The 26,838-nt window shown below is 55.8% G+C and overlaps 1 protein-coding gene across 1 annotated transcript in view; it reads left to right on the forward strand.

Moving 5' to 3' along the window:
- CARS1 (cysteinyl-tRNA synthetase 1) overlaps positions 1–25,167 on the forward strand; it is a 38,193-nt gene extending 13,026 nt beyond the window's left edge. The window contains exons 7-22 of the mRNA XM_007535863.3: positions 7,943–8,083; positions 8,291–8,379; positions 9,841–9,962; positions 12,953–13,065; positions 13,433–13,561; positions 13,764–13,893; positions 13,993–14,096; positions 14,942–15,039; positions 15,497–15,686; positions 16,267–16,335; positions 19,593–19,674; positions 21,678–21,758; positions 22,129–22,196; positions 24,351–24,410; positions 24,631–24,714; positions 24,934–25,167. Coding sequence (XP_007535925.2) covers positions 7,943–8,083; positions 8,291–8,379; positions 9,841–9,962; positions 12,953–13,065; positions 13,433–13,561; positions 13,764–13,893; positions 13,993–14,096; positions 14,942–15,039; positions 15,497–15,686; positions 16,267–16,335; positions 19,593–19,674; positions 21,678–21,758; positions 22,129–22,196; positions 24,351–24,410; positions 24,631–24,714; positions 24,934–25,068 — 1,695 coding nt within the window. The 3' untranslated portion in view covers positions 25,069–25,167. The remainder of the gene's footprint in view (positions 1–7,942; positions 8,084–8,290; positions 8,380–9,840; positions 9,963–12,952; positions 13,066–13,432; positions 13,562–13,763; positions 13,894–13,992; positions 14,097–14,941; positions 15,040–15,496; positions 15,687–16,266; positions 16,336–19,592; positions 19,675–21,677; positions 21,759–22,128; positions 22,197–24,350; positions 24,411–24,630; positions 24,715–24,933) is intronic.
- Positions 25,168–26,838: the final 1,671 nt, after the last annotated feature.

Raw genomic sequence — 26,838 nt, forward strand, 5'->3', positions numbered from 1 at the left:
AAATTGCGGGAAGGGGAAGGGAGGGAAAGAGACACCCGCAGCCCTGCTTCACCGCTTGTGAAGTGTATTCCCTACAGGTGGGGATGGGGCTTGAACCTGGATCCTTGCCACTGCCTGGCCCCTTCAGATGCAGCCTCTAACCACTACACACCTCCCAGGTTGCTACAGTTTTTCTCTGTTGTCCTTTGAATCCCATGGCACAGGAGTCCCGCGGCACTGACGAGACTTAGTGTCTCGGTACCTGTCTCCCTGTCTCTCACTGTGTCTCTTCCAGGCTCTTTCAGTCTGGGAGAGTCAGCCGGGAGAGCTTGAAGTGTCCCCGCATGAGTCCCCTCGGTGGACTGCAGGCAGAGGTGTGTGGCTCTCGTGTGCCGGGTCTGTCTGCGGCTCGCTCTGGCAGGGCTGGTCCGATCCGCTGCGGCCTGAGAGCAGAGCTTTCTAACTTCTTCTCTCCTCAGGGGGTCGAGGTGTGTCTCTCCGCCCACTGGGCGGTCTGCCTTGGCGAATGTTCCGGTGTGTCACTCCACGCGACCGACCAGCGCGTCCGTCTCGGGCATCTGCACGCACTCTGACCTTCCACATTCTGGTCGGCTCGCTTCCACGGCCGTGCCAGTCTCCTTTTGAATAGGCTGCTTTGTTTCCTGGGGCTCTGTCTTGGTTCCTTGCTTTGATGTTCTGGTTTCAGGAGCATGCATATTAAGAGGTGCCAGGCCTCGGGGGCACACGATGGCGCGCCCGGTTAAGTGCACGTAGCACTAAGTGCCAGGATCCCAGTTCAGGTCCCCGGCTCCCCACCTGCAGGAGGACAGCTTCACAAGTGGTGAAGCAGATCTGCAGGTGTCTGCCTCTCTCCCTCTCTCAATGTCTATTGAATAAAACAGAAAAAAGAAGAGAGGGAGGGAAGGGAGGAAGGGGCCGCACAGAGCCCCACCGTAACCCTGCATCCAGGCAAGAAGAAAGCACCCTCGCCCGCTGCCGACCCAACCCGACCCGACCCGACCCGACCTGACCCGACGCAGCCCTTCTCCCTGCTGGTGCTTCCCCCTCGCCTCCCCATTCAGAGTCCGTTGCAGATGCTCTGCCTTCCCTCTCGGTTGGTGCTAGTGTGGTGTCTTCCCATCTGCCTGCCTGCCTTCCATACGGCCTTCATTTTTTTTTTTTTTAAATTTCTTTATTGGGGAATTAATGTTTTACATTCAACAGTAAACACAATAGTTTGTACATGCATAACATTCCCCAGTTTCCCATTTAAAAATACAACCCCCACTATGTCATTTATCGTCCTTCATGGACCTGTATTCTCCCCACCCACCCACCCCAGAGTCTTTTACTTTGGTGCGATACGCCAATTACATTTCAGGTTCGACTTGTGTTTTCATTTCTGTTCTTGTTTTCAACTTCTCCCTGAGAGTGAGATCATCCCATATTCATCCTTCTATTTCTGACTTATTTCACATAACATGAATTTTTCAAGGTCCATCCAAGATCGGCTGAAAACAGTGAAGTCACCATTTTTTACAGCTGAGTAGTATTCCATTGTGTATATAAACCACAACTTGCTCAGCCACTCATCTGTTGTTAGACACCTGGGCTGCTTCCAGGTTTTGGCTATTACAAATTGTGCTGCCAAGAACATATGTGTACACAGATCTTTTTGGATGGATATGTTGGGTTCCTTAGGATATATCCCCAGGAGAGGAATTGCAGGGTCATAGGGTGGGTCCATTTCTAGCCTTCTGAGAGTTCTCCAGACTGTTCTCCACACAGGTTGGACCCATTGACATTCCCACCAGCAGTGCAGGAGGGTTCCTTTGACCCCACACCCTCTCCAGCATTTGCAGCTGTTCCCTTTTCTGATGTATGACATTCTCACAGGAGTGAAGTGGTATCTCATTGTTGTCTTGATTTGCATTTCTCTGACAATCAGAGACTTGGAGCATTTTTTCATGTGTTTCTCGGCCTTTTGGATCTCTTCTGTGGTGAATATTCTGTCCAAGTCCTCCCCCATTTTTGGATGGGGTTATTTGTTGTCTTGTTGTTGAGTCTGGCAAGCTCTTTATATATGTTGGTTATTAAACTCTTGTCTGATGTATGGCATGTAAAGATCTCCTCCCATTCTGTGAGGGGTCTCTTGGTTTGGGTAGCGGTTTCTTTTGCTGTGAAGAAGCTTTTTAATTTGATGTATTCCCATAGGTTTATACTTGCCTTGGTCTTCTTTGTAATTGGATTCGTTTCATTGAAAATGTCTTTAAAATTTATGCAGAAAAGAGTTCTGCCAATATTTGCCTCTAAGTATCTGATAGTTTCTGGTCTAACATCCAAGTCCTTGATCCACTTGGAATTTACTTTTGTATTTGGTGAAATACAGTGATTCAGTTTCATTCTTCTGCATGTTTCAACCCATTGTTTCCAACACCATTTGTTGAAGAGACTCTGCTTTCCCCATTTAATAGTCTGGGCACCTTTGTCAAAGATTAGATGTCCATAGGTGTGGGGGCTCACTTCTGGGCTCTCAGTTCTATTCCACTGGTCAGTGTGTCTATTCATGTTCCAGTACCAAGCAGTTTTGATGACAGCGGCCCTATAATATAGTTTGAGATCTGGGAGTGTGATGCCTCCGGTACTGTCCTTTTTTCTCAAGATTGTTTTGGCAATTCTAGGTCTTTTCTGGTTCCAGATAAACATTTGTAGCATTTGTTCTATTCTCCTAAAAAATGTGCTTGGGATCTTGATGGGGATAGCATTAAATTTGTAGATGGCTCTGGGTAATATATTCATTTTGATGATGTTAATTCTTCCAACCCATGAACATGGAGTATCTTTCCACTTCTTTGTGTCTTTTTCAATTTCTTTGAGTAGTGACTCATAATTTTCAGTATACAAGTCTTTCACTTCTTTGGTTAGGTTTATTCCTAGATATTTTATTGTTTTTGTTGCTATAGAAAAAGGAACTGATTTCTGGATTTCAATTTCTTCTAACTTAGTGTTTGCATAGAGGAATGCCACTGACTTTTGAATGTTAATTTTATAGCCTGACACCTTACTGTATTGCCTGATGATTTCCAAAAGCTTCTTGCTGGATTCCTTAGGTTTTTCCATGTATACTATCATGTCATCTGCAAATAAGGAGAGTTTGACTTCTTCTCTTCCCATCTGTATCCCTTGAATTCCTTGCTCCTGCCTGATTGCTATGGCAAGAACACTATGTTGAATAGTAATGGTGATAGTGGGCAGCCCTGTCTAGTACCTGATCTGAGGGGAAATGCTTCCAGTTTTTCACCATTGAGTATGATGTTGGCTGTAGGTTTGCTATATATAGACTCCACTATCTTCAGGAATTTTCCATATATTCCCATTTTTTGTAGTGTTTTGATCATAAAGGGATGTTATATTTTGTCAAAGGCTTTCTCTGCATCTGTTGATATGACCATGTGGTTTTTGGTCTTGCTTTTGTTGATGTGGTGGATCACATTGATTGATTTACATATATTAAACCAACCTTGCATGCCTGGGATAAACCCCACTTGGTCATGATGAACAATCTTTTTGATATACTGCTGTATCCGGTTGGCTAGAATTTTGTTCAGTGTTTTCGCATCTATGTTCATCAGAGATATTGGTCTGTACTCTTCTTTTTTGGTTGTGTCCCTGTCTGCTTTTGGTATCAGAGTGATGTTGGCTTCATAGAAGCTGGCAGGGAGTATTCCAGTGTCTTCAATCTTCTGGAAGACTTTTAAAAGTAGAGGTATTAGTTCTTCTTTGAAGGTTTTGTAGAATTCATTTGTAAAACCATTTGGTCCAGGACTTTTATTTTTGGGGAGATTTTTGATAACTGTTTCAATTTCATTAGCTGTGATGGGCCTTGTTCATGTTATCCATTTCCTCTTTCCTTAGTTTTGGAAGTTGGTAGGTATCTAGGAAATTGTCCATTTCTTCCAGGTTCTCTAGCTTGGTGGCATATAGTCATTCATAGAAGCCTCGCATGATATGTTGGATTTCTGCGGTGTCTGTTGTGATATCTCCTCTTTCATTTACTATCCGATTTATTTGGGTCTTCTCCCTTTTTTGTTTTGTAAGTCTGGCTAAAGGTTTGTCGATTTTGTTTACTCTTTCGAAGAACCAACATTTACTTTCATTGATCTTTTGTATGGTTTTCTCATTCTCAATGTTATTTATTTCTGCCCTAACTTTAGTGATTTCTGTCCTTTTGTTTGCTTTAGGGTTCCTTTGTTGTTCTTCTTCTAGGTCTTTAAGATGTGCAATCAGGCTGTTTATTTGTGCCTTTTCTTGTTTCCTAATGTGTGCTTGTATGGCTATGAACTTCCCTCTTAGGACTGCTTTACCTGTGTCCCAAATATTTTGATGGCTTGTGTCTTCATTTTCATTGAAGTCTCGAAACATTTTTGATTTCTTCCTTGATTTCCTCTTTGACCAGAAGTTGTTAAGAAGTGTACTGTTGAGCTTCCACATTTTGGGACTGTTACTAATCTTTTGTTGATTGTTAAGTGTTAGTTTAATTCCACTGTGGTCTGAGAAGATGCTTGGGATGATTTCAATGCTCTTGAATTGGCTGATGCTGTCTTTGTGGCTTAACATATAGTCTATCCTTGAGAATGATCCATGTGGATTTGAGTAAAATGTGTATTCCAGTTTCTTGGGATGAATCACTCTGGAAATGTCCGATAGTTCTAGTTTATCTATCTCTTCATTTAGCTCCCTTATGTCTTTATTGATTTTTCTGCCTGGATGATCTGTCAAGTTGAGAGAGTGGGGTGTTGAAGTCCCCTACTATGACTGTGTTGCTGTTAATGTATTGTTGTAGCTCTTTCAGTAGAAGTTTGATGTATTTAGATGGCTTCTCATTGGGTGCATAGATGTTAATAATTGTTAAGTCCTCTTGATTGACTGATCCTCTGAGCATTAAGTAGTGTCCATTCCTATCTTTTTTAATCTTATCTATTATAAAGTCTATCGTGTCAGATATGAGAATAGCTGTTCCTGCCCTTTTGTGTGGGCCATTGGCTTGTATGATAGTTTTCCATCCTTTCACTTTAAGTCTGTGTTTGTCTTGTTGAGTTAGGTGGGTTTCCTGTAGACAGCATATTCTTGGGTTGTGTTTTCTGATCCATCTTCCTACTCTGCTTTTAATAGGTGAATTCAGGCCATTGACATTTATTGATATCAAAGATTGAAGATATTTTAATGCCATTCTTGTAGAGTTTTAGAGTGTTTTGATATATGTCCTATTTGTGGTGGTCTGATTGTTTATAGGAGACCTTTCAGAACTTCTTTCAGGGCAGGCTTGGTGATAGTTGATTTCTTCAACTGTTGCTTGTCTGAGAAGGTTTTGATGCCTCCATCTAGTCTGAATGACAGTCTAGCAGGATATAGTATTCTTGGCTGAAAGCCTTTCTCATTGAGCACTCGATAGATATCTTGCCATTCTCTTCTGGCCTGTAGTGTTTGTGTGGAGAAATCTGCTGCTAATCTTATGGCTTTTCCTTTGTAGGTGACTCTTTGTTTTGCTCTTGCAGCCTTCAGGATCCTTTCTTTATCCTTATTCCTTTCCATTCCAAGTATGATGTGTCTTGGTGTCTTTAAGTCTGGGTTAATTCTGTTTGGGACCCTCTGGGCTTCTTGAATCTTTATGTCTTTGATGTTGTCTAGACTAGAGAAGTTTTCAGCTATTATGGCCTGAAGAATGCTTTCTTCCTCTCCCTCTCTTTCTTCCTCTGGTATGCCAATAATGCCTATATTGTTTCTTTTGAAGTCATCCAATAGGACTCTGTTGTTGTTTTCAGCATCTCTTAATCTCTTTTTGAGATCTCTTACTTCTTTTTTAGTTGTCTCTAATTCGTCCTCAATCTTGCTAATTCTGTCTTCAGCCTCATTGATTCTATTCTCTCTCCCCTCTACTGTTTTCTGGAGTTCATCTATTTTGTTGCCCTGTTCTGATACTGTTTTAGCTTGTTCAGCTAGTTGCGTTCTTAGCTCAGCGATTTCAGCTTTCAGCTCTCTAATAACCATGAGATAATTAGTATTTTCTTCCATAGTCTCATTTGTTGTTCCTGTATTTCTGATTACAATTTTTTCAAATTCTTTACTCACTCCTGTTACTATTTCCTTAGCTAATGTTTGGATGTTGAACTTGTTATTTTGTGCTTCACCCTCTGGGGGACTTTAGCTGGACTCTTGTCCTGGTTCGATTCTCCAATATTTCCTCTTGTTGTTTTAACCATTTTATATATTATGTTATGAGTTCCCTTTATCAGTACTTTTCAAATTACTGATCACTACTGCCTGGATTGACTTGTGTCTAAGTAAGTTAATTAAAGGGTTCACAGTGGTGGAAGTTAACAGTTGTTTCAATAGTATTTTAATCCCTGAGTTGGAGCTCAGTGGTTTAAAAGCCTCTTTTTTTTTTTTTCTTCCCTGTAGGCTATGGGAGCCTGAGGGCTTTTAAACTATCAATAGGCATCAGCTTAATCACTGACTCCTGACCAAGAGATAAAGCAGGGCGTGGCAGAGATAATCCAGTGGTTATGCAAAGAGACTTTCACAGCCCCTCAGCTATGCCACTGAGGTTCCTGAGGTTCCTGGTTAGATCTCTGTCCCCTGGTGTCCCTCCCTGTCGCTGCTCCAGATTCTGGGGGTAGTAGCAATGGAGACTCAGAGTTGCACTTGGTGAGTCTCTGGGGAGTCCTCTCCTCCCTTCAGCTGTCCCCTTGTTGGTGGAGCAGACTGGAGGTGGTGTCTCCACTGATAAACTGCTGAACTGTTAGCAGCCACTTAATCTCTCCTTAGGCTCCTCTCTCCTCTCTGTCACCAGCCACACGTGTTTGCACTCACCTCACCGGTGATTTAGTGGGTTCTTGTGGTCATTCTATTGTTTCAGTCCCAGGTGGTCTCCTTTGGTATTCCTAGTTGATCCGGGAGAGGAGAGGAGAGGAGAGGAGAGGAGAGGAGAGGAGAGGAGAGGAGAGGAGAGGAGAGGAGAGGAGAGGAGGGAGAGAGAAAGCGATCTGCTGCTGCTCGTAGCTCTGCCTCCGGAAGAGTCTGTAACCATATTCTATGAAGCCAACAATCTCCTCACTGCCAGTCAAGACAATTATGACCGGCCTTCATATTCAAAGGACGTTTCTTGTAAATAACATGACTAGGTCTCGGTCTCTCTTTTTTTATTTTTCATTTGACAAAATTCCATGTCAACAGGGCTTAAATCCACACCATCCCCGCCACCAGAGTTCTGAATCCTCAGCCTCCTCACTGCAGGCCGCACAAGGGCCAGCCGTCATCTCTACGACTCATTGTCCACATTTACACAGAGCTGCCCCTTTTATTCCTGATCCAGTCCTCTCTCCCCTCCAAGCCACTCCTGACAAGATTACCACCCCCCTGTGTCCCTCTCCTCTCCTCCTGTCTCTCTGGTGTTGGTGGAGCTGAGCGCAGAGCCCCTCTGATCTTCCTCCTGTCACTTCTCCCTGCTGGGAGTCTGGATCAAGGTTGTTTATGGGGAGCGGAAGGTGGGAGTTCTGGCTTCTGTTGTTGCTTCTGCACTGGCCATGGGTGTTGGCAGGTGGATCCACACCCCCAGCCTGTCTCTGTCTGTCCCTAGTGGGGCAGGGCTCGGGGGAGGGGAGGCTCCAGGACACACGGGTGAGGGCGTCTGCCCAGGGAGGTCAGGGTGGCATCATGGCAGCATCTCTAACTTGGTGGTCTCGGTCTTTATATTGGTTCATTTGAACCACCGACAACGCAGCTCGAGGAGGCACAGCCACCCTGCCCCCTTCCCATTCCTGTCCCGCGCCCCCGAGCCTGGCCCTTGGACCCCTGAACGGCTCCTTCTGTTGGCTGAGAGCCCAGCGTGTCCCTCCCGCTTCCGGGAGCCATGACTGCCCTGGAGGGCCTGGCCTCGCGTGACGCCGTATTTCCTTTCCTTCAGACGTTGCTGGAACAAGCAAAGGATCTGCTCTCTGACTGGCTGGATTCCACGCATGGCAGCGAAGTGGTGGACAATTCTATTTTCTCCAGACTGCCAAAGTTCTGGGAAGAGGAGTTCCACAAGGACATGGCAGCCCTGAACGTGAGTGCTGCCCCCTTTCTCCCCCTTGCTCTGTCTTGGGCTCAGGGCCTTTGCTGGAAGCGGGAAGATGTCTCACGTTTCAAGACTGACGTGGTTAAAGTTAGACCCGAGGGACGCACGGGGCCTGTGGTCAGCGAGGCTGCCGTGAGGCCGTGTGCTCAGGCGGGTTACAGAGAGAAGGGCCCGGGCTTTCTGCTGTCGCCTCAGGTTCTACCTCCCGACGTCCTCACGCGGGTCAGCGAGTACGTGCCAGAGATTGTGAACTTTGTCCAGCAGATTGTGGACAACGGTTATGGGTAAGCCCCGGCGCTGCCAGCCACCCCGCGCAGGTTTTCTGAGTCAGGAGCGCCCTTGGGAGCCTTCCCCAGGCCTTCCTGCCGGAGCCGCGCCAGAACCCCGGAGCTCAGACAGCTCCAAGGACCGGAACTAAGGTTTCCTCTGAGGGTCGTGCAGGCAGGGTCTGTCCTTGCTGGTAAATGCCGTTCTGCCCTCTGCACGTGCTCGCGTCTCCCTGCGCCCCCCCAGTCAGGACACTGGTCACACCGCACTAGCCCTCTGCACATGCTCGAGTCTCCCTGCCTCCCCAATCAGGACACTGGTCACGCCGCACTAGCCCTCTGCACATCCGTTTTCCCTTTGGCCCAGCCAAGAGCCCCCTCCTCTCCTTGGGAGTCTTCCTCTCTTTCAGGAGAGGTGGAGACCAAGGCTTCTCTGCCTGTTCACTGCTGCAGGCCCAGCACCCGTGGCCCCTTCCACAGTCGTCCCCGGCATTCTGAGGCTGGGCAGCTTGAGCCTGTGGTCTCACCGTATAGCACCCCTCACGCTCACCCTCAGCAGACTGCCTTCTGGGGAACCCTAGGCTTTCTGGGTCCTGGCAGGTCCCAGACATACAGCCCTCTGCCCTCAGCTGGGGGCTGGAGGAAGAGTGTGAGGGCGCTGTTGGCTGTCCCCCAGCCCCTGCACTTGCTCCTACGACTTGGGACCTGCCAGGCAGCTGGGCCTGGGGCCCGACTTGGGGGCCACAGTGGGGGTGAGAGATGTTGAATGAGCTGGCCGGCCACAGCCCACCAGGAGCTCAGCGCCAGGCCGAGGGTCACAGCCGTGGCAACAGGCTGGTGAGCGTGGCACTGCCAGGTCACCCACAGGCCCTGGGAGGTCCGCGTCCTAGTGTCACGACTCACAGACAGCTGGCCCCCCACGTCCTCACAGCTGCCCTGCGCCAGACCTGCGTTCTAGCACGCTGTGTGCGCGTGAAGCCCTTTTCAGGCTCTGCAGTGGCGTCCTCAGAAAGAGATGGGTGAAAGGGGTGCAGATAGGAGGCAGGCGGATGTTGAGTGCCCTGGCCAGAGGGGGCGCGTGAGGCCCCGCACCATGCCCAGTCGGCACCAGACTGTGTACCCAGCCCGGGGCAGAGAAGCTGGGCTCCGGGCTGGGCTTGTCAGGGGTGGCTCTGGGAGGTGCAGGGCTTTGGCCAGTCCTGCAGGCGGGTAGACTGGGGACCATGGGGAAGACACGCCACACAGAGGTGGCTCTGTCGCCGCGGTAAGGGACAGGAAGGGAGCTGCATGCTGGGGGTCTGCTAGAGGGACGGGCCACCCACTGCCCGGGCTGTCCAGTGTCCTTGCTGCGGACACTGTGTCCCCACTCAGCTCCACGGCGGTTGTGGTCTGGAAGGGCCCCGGCTCAGGCCTTGGGGCCGTGGGGCTGCCGACTTTGAACCCGTGCGTCACCGTTGCCTGACGCTCATTGTCTTCCAGCTACGCTTCAAATGGGTCTGTCTACTTTGACACGGCCAAGTTCGCTGCCAGCGAGAAGCACTCCTATGGGAAGCTGGTTCCGGAGGCCGTGGGGGATCAGAAAGCCCTGCAGGAGGGGGAAGGTAAGGAACCAGGGGGCCCAGCACTGAGAGCTGGGGGCAGTGCTCACACACCACAAAGGGTGTCGAGTCCTTTCTACACTGAGACCACACAGTGGGCGTGGGGGTGAGTGTCCCACCGCAGCATCACGCCCGCAGTTCCCACCGTCCCAGGCTTGAATGTGGTTGTGCATGTGGTCTGCTTTGCTGGCCCAAAATATTCTGCTTTTTTTAAAAATGTTTTTTATATATTTATTTATTTCCTTTTGTTGCCCTTGTTTTTTTATTGTTGTTATGGTTATTGTTGTTATTGTTGTCGTCGTCATCATTGGATAGGACAGAGAGAAATGGAGAGAGGAGGGGAAGACAGAGAGGAGGAGAGAAAGACAGACACCTGCAGACCTGCTTCACCGCCTGGGAAGCGACTCCCCTGCGGGTGGGGAGCCGGGGGCTCGAACCGGGATCCTTACGCCGGTCCTTGTGCTTTGTGCAACATATGCTTAACCCATTGCGCTAAGCCTGACTCCCGGAATATTGTGCTTTTAAGAAACAAGGAGTGAGTCTCGGCCTGGGCCACAGCTTGGCGTAGAGCATGGGGCTACCGCCCCGGGCTGCAGGTTTGACCCCTGGCACTGCACACGCACAGCTCGGCGCTGCCCTGTTCTTGTGAGTGAGCGGGCGCCCACTGCCGTCTCTGCAGGCAGGAGTGGAGCCGGTAGGCCCTCACCCTTCTCCCGTCAGAGTCCCCTGTTCAGAGCCCTGCTCAGCTCTGGCTGAGGGCACAGGGGACTAAACCTGGGACTTTGGGGCCTCGGGCATGAGAGTCTCTTTGCAGAACCATTATGCTATCTACCCCCGCCCTCTTTTTTATTTATTTTTAAATATTTATTCCCTTTGTTGCCCTTGTTATTGTTGTCGTTGTTGGACAGGACAGAGAGAAATGGAGAGAGGAGGGGAAGGCAGAGAGGGGGAGAGAAAGACAGACACCCACAGACCTGCTTCACCCCCTGTGAAGCGACTCCCCTGCGGGTGGGGAGCCGGGGGCTCCAACCAGGGTCCTTACACTTCACGCCACATGCACTTAACCCGCTGCGCTACTGCCCAACTCCCATTTATTTATTTATTTTTGCCTCCAGTGTTCTTGCTGGGGCTTGGTGCCTGCCTGCACTACAAATCCCCTGCTCCTGGCGGCCATCTTTCTGCCATTGTTGTTGCTGCTGTCCTTGTTGGCTAGGACAGAGAAATCGAGAGAGGACAGGAAGTGGTCCAGGAGATGGTACAGTGGATAAAGCACTGGACTCTAAAGCATGGGGTCCGGAGTTCAGTCCCCGGCAGCACATGTACCAGGGCGATGCTTGGTTCTTTCTCTCCTATTTTTCTCATTAATAAATAAATTAAAATCTTTTAAAGAGAGAGAGAAAGGCAGGGAAGACAGAGGGGGGAGACAGACACCACAGACCTGCTTCACCGCCTGTGAAGCGACTCCCCTGCAGGTGGGGAGCCAGGGTTCGAACCGGGATCCTTACCGGACCTTGCACTTGGCTCCATGTGCGCTTAACCCTCTGTGTTACCGCCCGACTCCCAATATCTGCTTTATAGCGTAAAGGCTTTTCTTGTAAGCATCTCTCTAGCACATAGTGACAGGAATCAGACTTAAGACCTCAGGCCTGTGGGCCCAGCCCTTAACCATTGCACCCTCCTGGCGGCCACGCACTTCCCTCTGGGCTGGCTGTCCAGCAGCTCAGCCCTGTGGCTTAGTTTATTGCTTGAAATGTCTTGGATAACTTTACTGTTTGCAGCCCTGTCATGATAAGAGTTTCCACAAGGGGGCGACAGGACCCAGGAAAGGGCAGCACATAGACCACCACCTCCACCTCCACCACGCGCGCACACAGACGCGCACACACACACGCACATCAGATACACACACCAGATACAGACAGCTCACAAATACCAGATACAGAAACATAAACACACACACACCAAGTACACTCACACACACGAGATGCACTCACACAGACGCATACACACACACACCAGGTACACATACCAGGTACATACACACACACACCAGGTATACACACACGCCAGGTACACACACACGTGCACCGGGTACATACACACACCAGGTACACACACGCCAGGTACATATACACACACATACTAGGTTCATACACACGCCTGGTACACACACACACCAGGTACACACACACACACCAGGTACGCTCACACACACCAGATACAGATGACACACACATACCAGATACAGACACATAAACACACACACACACACACACACGCCAGGTACACTCACACCCCGGGAAAGTCAAGTCACTCCGGAGGCCCTCTGGGGCCTGGTGTCGGCCAAAGGCTGTTCTCTGGTCACCAGGTCACCGTCATAGGCAGGTGGCGGTGACCACAAGGTTTTTCCCTCACGCCCGCAGTCTGAGCCAGCGAAACCGCCGTGGTGCCACACAGTCCCGTCCCGGGGCTCTGGCCCCTCCGCCCTGTGTGTGGCTCGCCCGGCTCAGTGTTATCTGCCGTCCCTTCCCCACACTCCGGCCCGGCCTGGCGGGCTCCCCTCGGGCCGGTGGTGACTTGCTTTCTGGGGCCCTAGTCCTGCAGCCCCCGGACTCTAGAGCCTCGCTCCCCTTTGCTCGTGCTCATGGCTCTCAGACACTACTCTCCCGTCGTCTTCCCCTCGTTTCCTGCAAAGAAGGGGCTAGGACGAGAGTCCCCATGGCGGCGTGCCCGACCACTGGGGCCTCCTCTGTCATCTGTTGCGGGTGAGGGTGAGGGACAGAGGGGACAGCGGGAAGGCAGCGGGAAGGTCCTCGGGGTGAAAGCCAGTGGCCTCAGAGCTGCCAGGCGGCCCACATATCAGCGCACCAGACAGCACCAAGCCTGGTCACAGCCAGCCGGAAGGAGGGCATGAGCCTTGCGGCCTGAGGGCCAGCCCGGCAGGAGAGAGTCCTGGCCCCGGGGTACTGAGGGGCTCATCCCCGTGTGCACAGGTGACCTGAGCATCTCGGCGGACCGCCTGAGCGAGAAGCGGGCCCCCAACGACTTCGCCCTGTGGAAGGCCTCCAAGCCAGGGGAGCCGTCCTGGCCGTGCCCATGGGGCAAGGTGAGCCCTGGGGCTGGGACCAGAGGCCATGGGGGACAGAGAGGGACACCTTCCCTCTGGGGCTCTTGCACCCCGAGTGATTGTACGTGCCACAAGGCGCCCCTCATGAAGAAGCCCGGCTGGAGATTCTGACTCCGCTTGGGCACGTGGGCTGCGCGTGCTGCTGGCGTGAGGGGCGCAGGCTCTCGGAAGCCCCGCTGCTGAAGGCCTTGGGCTCAGTGTCACGGCTCTGGGGTGTGCCTGCCCTCTGCCGGTCCCTGTGACGTGCTCAGCTTCTCCTGGGAGCAGGGCCTCCGAGCCCACGTGAGCTGCACTGGCAGAGGCTCACACCTGGGGCCCGTGGGTCACGCGGCTCCTGCGCCCCCAGGGGCGTCCGGGATGGCACATCGAGTGCTCCGCTATGGCTGGGACCCTGCTGGGAGCCTCCATGGACATCCACGGAGGCGGCTTCGACCTGCGGTTCCCCCACCACGACAACGAGCTGGCACAGTCCGAGGTAGGCGAGGCCTCCGCCCGTTGGCTCCTGGCCGGCCCATGGCGGGGGGGCCGTCACGGGTGCTGTCCCGTAGAGCGCGACTCCGCCAACAGCCTGCGTTCGGCCAGGGGGGCCTGGCTTCTGGCCGCCCCAGCTGGGGGGGGACGCCCTTCGGGCCTCAGCAGTGCCAACGGCCACCGTCCCGTCTGTCTCCCGCGCACAGGCCTACTTTGAGAACGACTGCTGGGTCAGGTACTTCCTGCACACGGGCCACCTGACGATCGCAGGCTGCAAGATGTCCAAGTCGCTCAAGAACTTCATCACCATCAAGGACGCCCTGAAGAAGCACTCAGGTAACCGCGCCGTCCCCAGGGCCCCGGCCTTCCCCTTCGAGCCGAGCCGGGCCGCGGGGTGTGAACAGCCATCCCGTCCTGTCCCGTCCCGTCCCCCAGCGCGGCAGCTGCGCCTGGCCTTTCTCATGCACTCCTGGAAGGACACGCTGGACTACTCGAGCAACACCATGGAGTCGGCCCTGCAGTACGAGAGGTTCCTGAGCGTGAGTCCCCTCCCTCCTGCCCTGAGGTGACGTGCCCGCCACACGCACACACGCGCCTGCCTCTCAGGCAGAAACAGCAGAGCGAGAGCGGGGGAGGAAGGGTCGGTCCTGGCTTCTGCCGGCTCCTGAGACCGGCTTTTCTGTGTGTCCGTTTCTCTCAGACTTGAATCCACTGACCCAGCTTCTCCCCAGCTCAAGGGGCAATACCTTCTGTCCCAAAGAAAAACTTAAACTCTACTTTCTGGGTGAGGGTAGATAGCATCATGGTTCTGCAAAGAGACTCTCATGCCTGAGACTCCAAAGTCCCAGGTCTAAGCTCCCACACCACCATAAGCCAGAGCTGAGCAATGCTTTGTAAAGAAAGGGAAAGGAAAGAAAGAAAGAAAGAAATGGAAAAGAAAAGAAAATTTTCTTTCTTACGATGTGTGTGATGTCTTTGGATTGTGAGTTATCAGATTTTTTATTTTTAGTTATTTTACACGACAGAGCCCTGCTCAGCTCCGGCTGATGGTGGTGCTGGGGACTGAACCTGGGACGACAGAGCCTCAGGCAGGAGAGTCTTTTGCAGAACCACTGTACTGTCTCTCCAGCCCAGGTTTTCAGATTTTACTTAAAGTCACACACACAGTTTTTATGTTGTTGTTGTTTTTAACCAGAGTACTGTTCAGTTCTGGCTTATAGTGGTGGGGGGGGGGGGATTGGAACTGGGACTTTGGAGCCTCAGGCATGAGAGTCTGTTTGCATATCCATTATGCTGTCTGCCCTCCCCCCCCACACACAGTTCTTTATCAGGTATCTTCTAGCTGGAAGGGTTGTCTAAATTAAACTGAATTTTCTGACTTTAGGAGTTTTTCCTGAATGTGAAAGACATTCTTCGGGCCCCTGTGGATATAACCGGCCAGTTTGAAAAGTGGGACGAGGAGGAAAGAGAACTAAACCAGAGGTGAGGAGGGCCCTGCCAACACCCCTCCCTGTGCCACAGACCCGGGTCCCACGCTCTTGGGGGGGAGGGGAGAAGGTCAGGCCACCATAACCTCACTGAGGCCACTGCCCACCAGGGGCCGCACGGCACCCACCGAAGTGTCGTTCTGACTGTCCTCAGCCCCTTCCCCTTCTCACTCAGCTTCTTTTTTTATATAATTTTTTTTATCATATTTATTTACTTATTCCCTTTTGTTGCCCTTGTTGTTATTATTGTTGTCGTTGTTGGATAGGACAGAGAGAAATGGAGAGAGAAGGGGAAGACAGAGGGGGAGAGAAAGATAGACCCCTGCAGACCTGCTTCACCGCCTGTGAGGCGACTCCCCTGCAGGTGGGGAGCCAGGGGCTCGAACCGGGATCCTTACCCTAGTCCTTGCATTTTGTACCCGCTGCGCTACCGTCCGACTCCCTTCGCTCAGCTTCTACGACAAGAAAAGCTCCGTTCACGAGGCGCTCTGTGACAACGTGGACACACGCACCGTCCTGGAGGAGCTGCGGGCACTGGTCAGCCAGTGCAACCTATACATGGCAGCGCGCAAGGCGGAGAGGAGGCAGCCCAACCGTGCCCTGCTGGAGAGCGTGGCCCTGTACCTCACCCACATGCTGAAGGTGAGGGGACCCTGTACCTCACCCACATGCTGAAGGTGAGGGGACCCTGTCCCTCCCCCCATGCTGAAGGTGAGGGGACCCTGTCCTTCCCCACACGCTGCAGGTGAGGGGACCCTGTACCTCACCCACATGCTGAAGGTGAGGGGACCCTGTCCCTCCCCACACGCTGCAGGTGAGGGGACCCTGTCCCTCCCCACACGCTGAAGGTGAGGGGACCCTGTCCCTCCCCACATGCTGAAGGTGAGGGGACCCTGTCCCTCCCCACATGCTGAAGGTGAGGGGACACTGTCCTTCCCCCACACGCTGAAGGTGAGGTGGATTCACTGCATGTCCCCTCCCGCCAGCACATCCCGGAGTCTGCAGCCTGGCGGGCTGGGCGACTGGCCCTTGCTGTTCACTGCTGTCGTTTCCCGCCACCTCGGCCGGCGGAGACCACACAGCCGGGTCTCACCGGGGAGCAGGCTCTTCAGAGTGTCCCTCTCTCTGTCCCGCTCCCCCAGCTAGGTCACTTCACCCTCCAAGTGCAGGTGCCACGTGCTGCGCCCGGGACCTTCACCTTGAATGTGTGTTTCTCCCCTAGATCTTTGGGGCCATCGAAGGGGAGAGCTCCCTGGGCTTCCCGGTCGGGGGACCTGGCACCGGCCAGAATGTGAGTAGAGCTGCCTGGCCTGCCCCAGAGCCCCGTGCCCACTGTGAGGGCACTCTCCCACCTCCTGTCCCAGCTGCCCCGTTCCTCGTGGGCCCCGTCTCCCTGCGTGTGTGGACCTGTGTTCAGACACACGACATTCAGCCACATGTCTGCCTCCTGTGTGCCACTAAATGTAGCTGGCAAGTGACTGGCACCATGGTTTCTGCTGCTGTGGCATCGGGCTCCGCACAGACCCGCCCTCACACCTGCCTGGCGGGGCAGGAGAGACAGCATAGTAAGCAGACACGCTAGCCAGTTAAGAAGGCCTCTGGCTAGAACCAGTGTCCCCGGCATCCCGTCGGAGACGGCACGGGGTGTGCGCTGGACTCGAGCAGGAAGTCTTAAGTTTGAGCCCTGGCATTACGTGTGCCCAGGTCCCCTCTCCCTCACCAATAGGCCGTTCTTTAAAAAACAGGTGGTAGGTGGCGCAGACAGGATAAGCGGAAGTGGCACAAAGCACAAGTACCTGCGTAAGGATCCCGGTTCGAGCCCCTGGCTCCCCACCTGCAGGGGAGTCGCTTCCCAGGCGGTGAAGCAGGTCTGCAGGTGTCTGTCTTTCTCTCCCCCTCTCTGTCTTCCCTTCCTCTCTCCATTTCTCTCTGTCCTAGCCAACAATGACGACATCAATAACAACAACAATAAATCAACAAGGGCAACAAAAGTGGGGGAAAAGCAAATTATAAAAACAGTGCATCTGGGGCCGGGTGGTAGCGCACCTGGTTGAGCGCACGTGTTACAATGCTCAAGGACCCGGGTTCGAGCCCCCGGTCTCCACCGCAGGGGAAAGCTTTGCAAGTGGTGAAGCAGGGCTGCGGGTGTTTCTCTGTCTCTCTCCTTCTCTACCACCCCCTTCCCTCTTGATTTCTGGCTGTCTCTATCCAATAAATAAAAATAATAATAGAGATATTTTTTTAAAAAAACAGTGCATCTGCACAAGCTTAAGTATAGGGCTGAGGAGACAGCATCATGGCTAGCGAAACAAGAACTAATGGTGACGTGAAAGAGGAGTCCGGTGCAGCCTGGAGAGGCTCCCTCCCAGCAGGGGTTTGAGACCCCAGCCTGCAGGGGGCTGCGGTGCTTCTGCAGAGCTGCCGAGCAGAGAGACTGCTTGATGCCATAAGCAGGGGCGCCACGTGCCCGGTGGCTCTGTGAGCCCAAGACCCTGCCGTCACTGTGGCACTGTAGACGCTCCCTCACAGAGCTGCTTTGTTCTTGTGTGAGTGATGCTAGATCTTTTCTTTTCTTTTTTTAATATTTATTTATTTATTCCCTTTTGTTGCCCTTGTTTTTTATTTTATAGTTTTTATTGTTGTTGATGTTGTCATTGTTGGATAGGGCAGAGAGGAATGGGGAGAGGAGGGGAAAGAGAGAAAGACAGACGCCTGCAGACCTGCTTCACCGCCTGGGAAGCGACTCCCCTGCAGGTGGGAAGCCGGGGGCTCGAACCGGGATCCTTCTGCCGGTCCCTGCACTTTGGGCCACCTGCGCTTAACCCGCTGCGCTACCGCCCGACTCCCGATCTTTCTTATCTTTTTTTTAAATATTTATTTATTCCCTTTTGTTGCCCTTGTTTTTTTATTGTTGTAGCTTTTATTGTTGTTGATGTTGTCATTGTTGGATAGGGCAGAGAGGAATGGGGAGAGGAGGGGAAAGACAGAGAAAGGGAGAAAGACAGAGAAGGGGAAAGAGAGAAAGACAGACACCTGCAGACCTGCGTCACCGCCTGGGAAGCGACTCCCCTGCAGGTGGGGAGCCAGGGGCTCGAACCGGGATCCTTCCGCCGGTCTTTGGACTTGAAGGGAAAAAGCTGTTGAAGATGCGAGATGCCACGTGGCTGTGTGGGGTGTTGTGCCCGGCGCCCGGCCCACAGCTCCCAGCAGGTGGGGTGCTCAGAGGCAGCGCCCGGCCCGCGTCACGCATCACCTCGCCTGCCTGCGGGCGGGGCCACGTTGTTCAGGTGCAGCGGCCGAGGCTGGCGGGTGACCGACCTCCGCTGCGCCGGGCTCACCGGCACCTGCCCCTGGAAGTCCGGGCTGGGCCTCGGCGCGGGCTAGGGCCGTGGGCCTGCTGTCCCTCCCTCGCCGCGCCGTCGCTGTCCAGCTGCCGCGGCTCAGTGGGAACTTCAGAAGCGTAGAGACAGCGGCGATGAGCGCAGACTTCTCGGGGCAGCGGTCTGTCCGGCTTTGCGTCCGAGGCGGCCTCTGTCACTGTAGGTGCTGACCGCAGGCCGGCTTGCGCAGTCCCCAGCCGGCGAGCTTAGCGCCGCCTCCGCGCGCTCTCCCTCCCTCGGTTCTCTCGGGGTCCCTCTGCCGCCGGCGGCTGTGTGGCTACTTGTTTCCCCTTTTTTTCTCTTCCTTTCCTTTTCTTCTTTGACAAAGGGCAGGGCTGAGAAAGGGAGAGGGGGGGACACCTGCAGCCCTGCGTCACCTCTCACGAAGCTTCCAGGCCGCCTCTGCAGCTGGGGCCCGTGGGCTTGAGCGCAGGCCTCCCGCACGGTGACTAGCGGGTGTCCGACTGGGTAGGCCACCACCCGGCAGCCCCTGGTTTGTCTTTGCGGGGTGGTGTTTCTGCCGGGCTCGAACCGGGGACCCTAGTTACGGGAGGTGTGCCCTCTGCCACCAGACCACATCTCGGCGCCTCTCGGGGGGTGGCGTCTTTATGTTCGGTGAGTGTCCGTCTGTTCACGATCCCAGGTAGGAGAGAGGGTGAGGGAGGCGGGGCAGAGCGTCGGTCTGGCGTCTGCGGCGCGGGGCTGGGGCTCCGGACGCCGCGCTTCAGTCCACCTCCCACCCTCTGCCCATCCTAGCCCGCAGGGAGGCAGTTTCGCTTTCTGCCAAGCTTTCCTTGCTCAGGGAGATAGATGAGCATTTATGGAGACGAGGAAGGGCTAGAGAAGAGAGGAGACCAGAGACAGGGCCGAGAGAGCGGCGAGGGCCTCCTCCTGTGTTTCCACAGAGCCCTGCTCGCTCTTGCTCACGGCCGTGAGGGGCTGCCCCCGGGACTCAGCCCCAGAGCCCCCGTGAGGCTGGCTAGCTCAGTGGGGAGTCTCGAGCCTGCTCTCGGTCTGGTCCCCCTGCACGAGGAGAGAGCCTCTGCCGGGCGCCCTAAACCTGCGACCTGCGTGCCTGGCGTGGAGCGAGCGTCAGACCGGCGAGTCCGAGCTCTGGGACAGTGTCCCCCGAGCCCGCGAGCTGCTCTGAGGGCGCCTCTCTCCACAGCTCGAGGCCACCGTGATGCCGTACCTGCAGGCGCTGTCCGAGTTCCGGGAAGGGGTGCGAAGGATCGCCCGGGAGAAGAGAGGTGAGGCCGCCGCTCTGTGGGCTCGGTGAGCTCCCTGCCAGCTTCTGTGCCCAGCACTGTGGGCGCCGCGGTGTCCTGACACCCGGGCCTGGCAGCAAACCCCTGAACGAGCCCGGTGCTTGCAGGCTTCTTTGGGGGTCCCTTGCAGGGCAGGGCAGCCGGCCGGGGAGCGGGGGTGGACCAGGATTCAGGGAGGGACCGGGATTTTGTCACCTGAGCGAGGGGTGACCCTCAGGGCTCAAGCACCCGCCCTCCTGAGCGGCCACTCTGCTGGGTCAGCCGGCCTGTAGTGCGTGTGGGTCCCGGCGGGGGATACCCAGGAGTCTCGTTCTGCCCTGGGGGGTGGGGTTCCCCCAGCTACCTGCTCTCTGTCCCAGCCAGCCTTGAGTCCTGCGGTTCCCAGATGAGTGGGTCGAGGGGGTCTCTCCCAGACCCGGTCTGAGCACCAGACAGACAGCGTTGCCTCCGCCTGGCTACGGGACCCTGGGGTGGCCTTGAGTCACTAAGACTGAAACGGGGGGACCGCACTCAGCCGAGCACACACATTACAGTGTGCAGGGACCCAGGTTCAAGCCCCCAGTCCCCACCTACAGGAGGAAGCTTCACGAGTGGTGAAGTAGCTGCAGGTGTCTACGCCCCCCAATTTCTCTCTATCCAAAATGAATAGATTGTCAAATATTTTATTTACTTACTAATGAGAGGGATAGGAGAGAGAGAGAGAGAGAGAGAGAGAGAGAGAGGAAACCAGACGTCACTCTGGCACAAGCACTGCCTGCCAGGGACTGAACCTGAGACCTCATGCTCGAGGGTCCAGCACTTATCCACTGTACCATCTCCCAGACCACATAAATTTATTCTTTAGATTTTCTTTTTTAATATTCCCTTTTGTTGCTCTTACTGTTTTATTGTTGTAGTAGTAGTAGTTGTTGTTGTTGTTGGGTAAGAAAGAGAGAAATGGAGAGAGGAGGGGAAGCCAGAGAGGGGGAGAGAAAGACAGACCCCTGCAGACCTGCTTCACCGCCTGTGAAGTGACTCCCCTGCAGGTGGGGAGCCGGGGGCTCGAACCGGGATCCTCACGCCAGTCCTTCTGCTTTGTGCCACCTGCGCTTAACCTGCTGCGCTACGGCCTGACTCCCCACATAAATATATTTTTAAAAGACTGAATGAGGATCTCAGGGTTGACCTGGGTCCACCCTCTGCCCCCACCCCCAGCCCCGGCCCATTGCTGGGCAGACACAGGAAGCTCAGTGCCCACAGTCCTGCTGGCAGGAGGGTCAGGCCTGGCCTGGAGAGCCACAAGCTGCTGGTGCGTGACCAGGGGCCGCTTGGGAAGAGTTCAGACGGCGGGCCGCACGCAGGGAGGAAGGGGGAGCAGGGTGCGTCCTCGGTGCTGGCACGGCCCGTGTCCCTGTCGCCTTTCTGTGTGTGATGAGACCTGCCACCCTCCATTTCCAAGCAGGGACCCAGAAAAGGGCTGAGGAGAAAGACAGCCCCAGGGAGCTGGGCAGGGGCACCCGGCTGAGCCCACACCCCACCCTGTGCAAGGACACAAGTTCAAGAAGCCTCATGAGCAGGAAGCAGAGCTGCAGGGGTCTCTGTCTCTCGATCTCTCCTTTCACTGTCTCTCTGTCTTACCAAGTAAAAGAGGAGGAGAGAAAAGGTGCAGCCCTGCGGGGCGGGCACCGAGCCCCGCGCAGAGGGGAGGCTGCTGGAGCGCCAGCCCTCACGTCACTGCACCTCAGGGGTCCTCCGGACAACCCCAGGCCAGCCCCTTCCTGAGGGGCTGGGGAGACCCCTCACAATGGCCCTTCTGGGGCAGGGTGGGGTGCGGGAGGACAGCAGTGGGGTGCGGGTGTTGCCGTGCTGGGAGGTCAGAGTCCCCTGAGGAGTGTGACTCTCCTCAGTGGTTGGGCTTTGAGGCGTCTGGTGAGTGCTGGGCGGGAGTCGTGTGTCCCTGCAGGCCTGTGAAGTCCCCCTGGACTCCCTGCCCTCTCTGCCCGCAGTGCCCGAGGTCCTGCAGCTCTGTGACACCCTGCGGGATGACGTCCTGCCCGAGCTCGGCGTGCGGCTTGAAGATCACGAAGGTGGGTGCTGGTGCTCAGTACACGGAGCTCTGACTGGACGGCACCAGGCGGGAGAGGCCGGGCAGGCATGGAGTCTTGGGACAGAGGACGGACCAGGTCACCTACCTGGCCTCCGACAGGCGTGGCGTCCACGCTTGGGCCACCCTCACTTAGACTCGCTGGACTCGCCGTCTGTTCCTAGGACCCCACCCGTCACTTGGGTCACTTGATGCTGTGTCACAGGGCCGTCGTCAGGCGGCGGCCTCCCCACCACCCTGAGCCTCTGTCGCGAGCAAGACTGTCCAGCCACAGGCAGCGCGTGGCCTTTCTGAGCGGTGCCGCCCGCAGGGCCAGAGTACGGGCTTCCTCTCACCAGGGCCTCACTTTTCAGGGCTTCCGACCGTCGTCAAGCTGGTTGACAGAGACACCTTGTTGAAAGAGAGAGAAGGAAAGAGAAGGGTGAGTGCAGTGGGGGACTCGAGTGCGGCGTGTTCTGAAAACAGATGCCGCTGGGGCTCTCCTGCCTGCGGCGCCCAGTGAGCCTGGAGGCAGAGGGGCGGCCCACCCGCCACACGCAGCCTGAAGGGAGTCTTGGAGCAGTGGTAGCTGTCCCTCTCTCCCTCTCTCCCTCTCTGAAAAGATCCGCCCAGAGGGAGTCGGGCGGCAGCGCAGCGGGTTAAGCGCAGGTGGCACAAAGCACAAGGACCGGCGTAAGGATCCCGGTTCGAGTCCCCGGCTCCCCACCTGCAGGGGAGTCGCTTCACAGGCGGTGAAGCAGGTCTGCAGGTGTCTATCTTTCTCTCCCCCTCTCTGTCTTCCCCTCCTCTCTCCATTTCTCTCCGTCCTATCCAACAACAACGACATCAATAACAACAATAATAACTAAGACAATAAAAACAAAGGCAACAAAAGGGAATAAATAATTTTTTAAAAATATATTTTATTTATTTATTTTTATTGTTGTTGTTATTGATGCTGTTGTTGTTGGATAGGACAGGGAGAAATGGAGAGAGGAGGGGATGACAGAGAGGGGGAGAGAAAGACAGACACCTGCAGACCTGCTTCACAGCTTGTGAAGTGACTCCCCTGCAGGTGGGGAGTCGGGGGCTCGAACAGTAATATATTTTTTAAAATACTCTCCTGCCTGAGGCTCCGAGGCCCCAGGTTCAGTCCCCAGCACTATCAGCTGGAGCTCAGCAGGGCTCTGGGCTCTCTCGCATTCGCTCACATAAAATACATGTTCTTTAAAACGATTTATTGGGGCTAGCAGGATAGAGTGACGGCTTTGCCATGCACGAGACCCCGGAACCTAGCCACTGGGCCTGGCCTGTGAGGCACCCAGCAGCGTGCGGGCAGAAGCAGGAGGCAGCGCGGGGAAGAGGGCCGCAGAGAAGAAGCCTGAGGAGGAGACGGGAGCAGTGAGCTGGGGAGGCCGGGCGACCAGGGCGGAAAGATTCTGGGCTGGCTCCGCAGAGAGAGCCACGGCCGAGGAGAGGGGAGGGGAGGGGAGGGGAGGGGAGGGGAGGGGAGGGGAGGGGAGGGGAGAGGAGAGGAGAGGAGAGGAGAGGAGAGGAGAGGAGAGGAGGCTCACGGCCGGAACACCTGGAATGTTCCGTTCCATGAGACAGAACTTGCCCTTGGAGCTGGGGCTCGGCCAGCCTGTGGAGGGTCCCCGCTCCCACCGCTCTCTGCCACCCGGGTTATACGGGGCTCTCTCCTCTCTGGGCTCCATGGCGTCTGGCCCACTGTGGCCCTCCAATGGAGTCGGCATGGGCTGCTCATGTCCCTGCCACCCTGACCGGGCTCCCGGCTCTCCTCTCCAGGGAGCTCTGCCCTCGGGGTGCGGCGCCACTCAGAGCCGTGCAGGGTGGCGGGTGGCAGCCTGGGCCTGCCTCCCCGCAGCTCACGTCTGACCCGGGGCTCCCCTTCCATCTGTGGCCACCGTGGGGGAGACAGCGGCAGGGGCGGCCCTGGGTGGGCGGGGAGGGAGGCCCACTGGCCCAGTGGCACGCTGCGCTCCTCTCAGGGTGTGGGCGCCCGGCTGAGTACACCTCCTGGGCGGAGAGCAGGCCCTCCTGAGCTCTGCCGTGTCTGCTGCGGCCCTCCGTCCCCCGCTTTCCCGTCACTGCCCGCTGAGACCCCCACTGCTGACCTCCCCTCCCCCCCCAGCACCTTCTTCCCCAGGGGACCTCGTCTGCCGGGACCCCCACAGTCCCTGTGGGGGCGACTCCCCAGGCTCCTTCCTGTGTGCGCCACCGGCCTGAGCGCCTGAAACCCGACATGCCCCTTCATTTCCCAGACCTGCTCCTCCTCCCTGTCCCTGCGGCCCGGCTGCTTGCACGGTGGCCTGAGCCAACCTCCGGAGACACCCGGCCTGCGTCTCACTTCCTCGGCCAAGGGCTTCTCGGACTGGAAGTGGGCCTCTGGCGTGTCACACGGGCTCGCTGTCCTTCCCGTGACGCTGACCCTCCTTTCCGCGACTTCCTCAGGGCCGGGGGCGCGCGCAGCAGGGCCCTCACCGACCGGGCTGCTGTGTCTGGAGCAGGGTGGGCACACAGTACACAGTACTTCCTGCTGAGTACTTCTGGCTCACCGACCTTGCTCTCTCCCCAGGTGGAAGAAGAGAAGAGGAAGAAGAAGGAGGAGGCTGCCAGGAAGAAGCAGGAGCAAGAGGTGGCTCTCTCCCTACCAGGGGTCGTGAGGGAGGGTGGCCCTGAGGGAGCCCAGGCTGAGGGTGGCCCACGCCTCACGGCCCGAGGTGGTTCTGAGTGCCCCACCCACCCCGCCAGCCCGATACGCGCCCTGGTCTCCCTCACTCCCAGCACCATAGCCCCTCGTGGGCAGCAGGACCCGGTCTGGGGCGGGGCCGGTGGTGACCACAGGTCTGTTCTAGGCGGCGAAGCTGGCCCGCATGAAGGTCCCGCCCAGTGAGATGTTCCTGTCTGAGAGAGACAAGTACTCCCGGTTTGATGAGAACGTGAGTGCTCCTTTCCTCTGGCCCAGCTGCGTGAGCAGAGCACACCCGGGTGGGGCTGTGGGGGGCACTGTCCGGCCTGTTTCAGGCCTGTGGGGCGAGGGCGGGGGCTCCTTCCCGGCTACACCTGCCCGCTGTCCCCAGGTCCCTGCCTCCCCTACCCTTGGCTTCCTGCCCCTGCTGACAGGCCAGAGCCCCCCTCACACTCCCTCTGGGTTCCAGGGGCTGCCCACACACGACATGGAAGGTAAGGAGCTGAGCAAGGGCCAAGCCAAGAAGCTGAGGAAGCTCTTCGAAGCCCAGGAGAAGCTCCACAAGGAATACCTGCAGACGGCTCAGAACGGGAGCCTCCAGTGACACCTCGAGCCCCAGGCCCTCGGACCTACACTGAGTCGAGTCCGGGTGCCTGTCCCGCGCCCTCCGTCGGAGACATTGCAATAAATCCTTCTAAACTCAGGGCCGGGGTCTCTGCGGCCACCTTGGGCTTCAGCACTGTGCGGGGTGCTGGCTCAGCAGGCAGGTCCCACGGGTCAGCGGGGGCTGCTACCAGCTGATCTCCCCGAGTGCTGAGTAGGGAAAGACCGGCTCAGACCGGCTGGCCCCGCTGGCCCCCAGACAAAGGCCACTCACTAAGCCCCTCTGGTTCTATGAGCGAGCGGACACCGGTGTCCTGGCCCCTCGAGGGCTGGCTCAGCAGGGCAGGCCGGCGGCAGCCGGAGCCATCGGCACGCGGCCGAGATAGGAGAGGGCCCCGCCCTGACTCTCACGCTTGCTCAGGCTGTGGGCAGACCCAGGAACCGGCCCGGGGTGGGTGCCTAGGACCGGGGACAGGCTCCTGGACACGGGCATCAGTGCGGAGGGACAGCCTCTGTGGGCCTTTTACTGCCCCTCGGCCCCTTAGGACACTGTCCAGAGACGGCACAGGCAGGCTTCGGGCGGGCACCCAGCCTGGCACAGGAATACCCTGTAAGCCCAGGACTCCAGTGTCTACACATCTACCCGTGTCAGTGTGTCCCATATAGACAGCGTCGACCCAGGGAGGAAGGCTCTGAGGCAGCGTGCCAGATGTCTGTCTGTACTGACACCACCCCAAACGGACAGACTGACAATTCCAGAGACATAATTAACAAGCGTGCCACCCAGCACTGGCTTGCGGTGGGGCGGGTTTGGAGTCTGGACCCTCTGCTGTGTGAGCAGCCGTGCTCTCTGCCCCACTCCGTCACGTGAAGGCTGATGGTTGGGGAGGGGCCGGTTCACACTCCTTGGCCCCGCGTCCTGGGCCAGCGGGACCCGTTCACACTCCTTGGCCCCTGCGTCCTGGGCCGGGACACTGGCAGCTTTGCCCCTTCTGGCTCAGCTCCCAAAATGCACTTCTCCAAACAGCTGCTGTACTCCCAGGACCTCACCTCAAAAGTCAGTTTTCTGTGGTCTCTGCTCTGTGAGGGTGTCCCTAGGGCCTGCCCACACTCCTGGGGAGGGGTACAGGAAGGTTCTGCACAGGGAACCAGAAAAAGACTAACACACTTGAGTAGTCGTAACTTTCCGTCCATTTTTTTTTTTAATCTTTATTGGATAGAAACAGCCAGAAATTGAGAGGGAAGGGGGTGACAGGAAGACAGACACCTGCAGCCCTGCTTCATCACTTGTGAAGTTTTCCCCCTGCGGGCAGAGACCAGGAGCTTGAACCTGGGTCCTTGCCCACTGTAACGCCTGTGCTCAACCAGCTGTGCTACCACCCGGTCCCCGTCCATCTTTTATAGGGAAGAGCGTGAGGGAGATACTGCAGCCCTGCTTCACTGCCTGTGAAGCTTTTTCCTGAAGCTGGGGAGCAGAGGCTTGAACCCGGGTCCTTGCACATTATAACACAAGCGCTCAACCAGGTGCGCCACCGCCCAGCCCCCTGCTGTGCAGCCCTACGCGGCATAGCCTCACTCTTGGAAAAATACAGTGGGTGGGGAGGCAGCAAGATGGCTCTACAAAAGGCCGGGGCTCTGGGAGCCCAGCTTCACCCCCACAACCCAAGCCAGGGCTGAGCTGAGCTCTGCTCTGATCACAGCAGAAATACCAGCTTACTTAGGAGCAAGAGGAATGAGAGACTGTCACAGGCCTGCTCAGGCTCTGGCCCCA

Source organism: Erinaceus europaeus, chromosome 17 (genome assembly GCF_950295315.1).
Source record: "Erinaceus europaeus chromosome 17, mEriEur2.1, whole genome shotgun sequence".
Taxonomy (NCBI): domain Eukaryota; kingdom Metazoa; phylum Chordata; class Mammalia; order Eulipotyphla; family Erinaceidae; genus Erinaceus; species Erinaceus europaeus.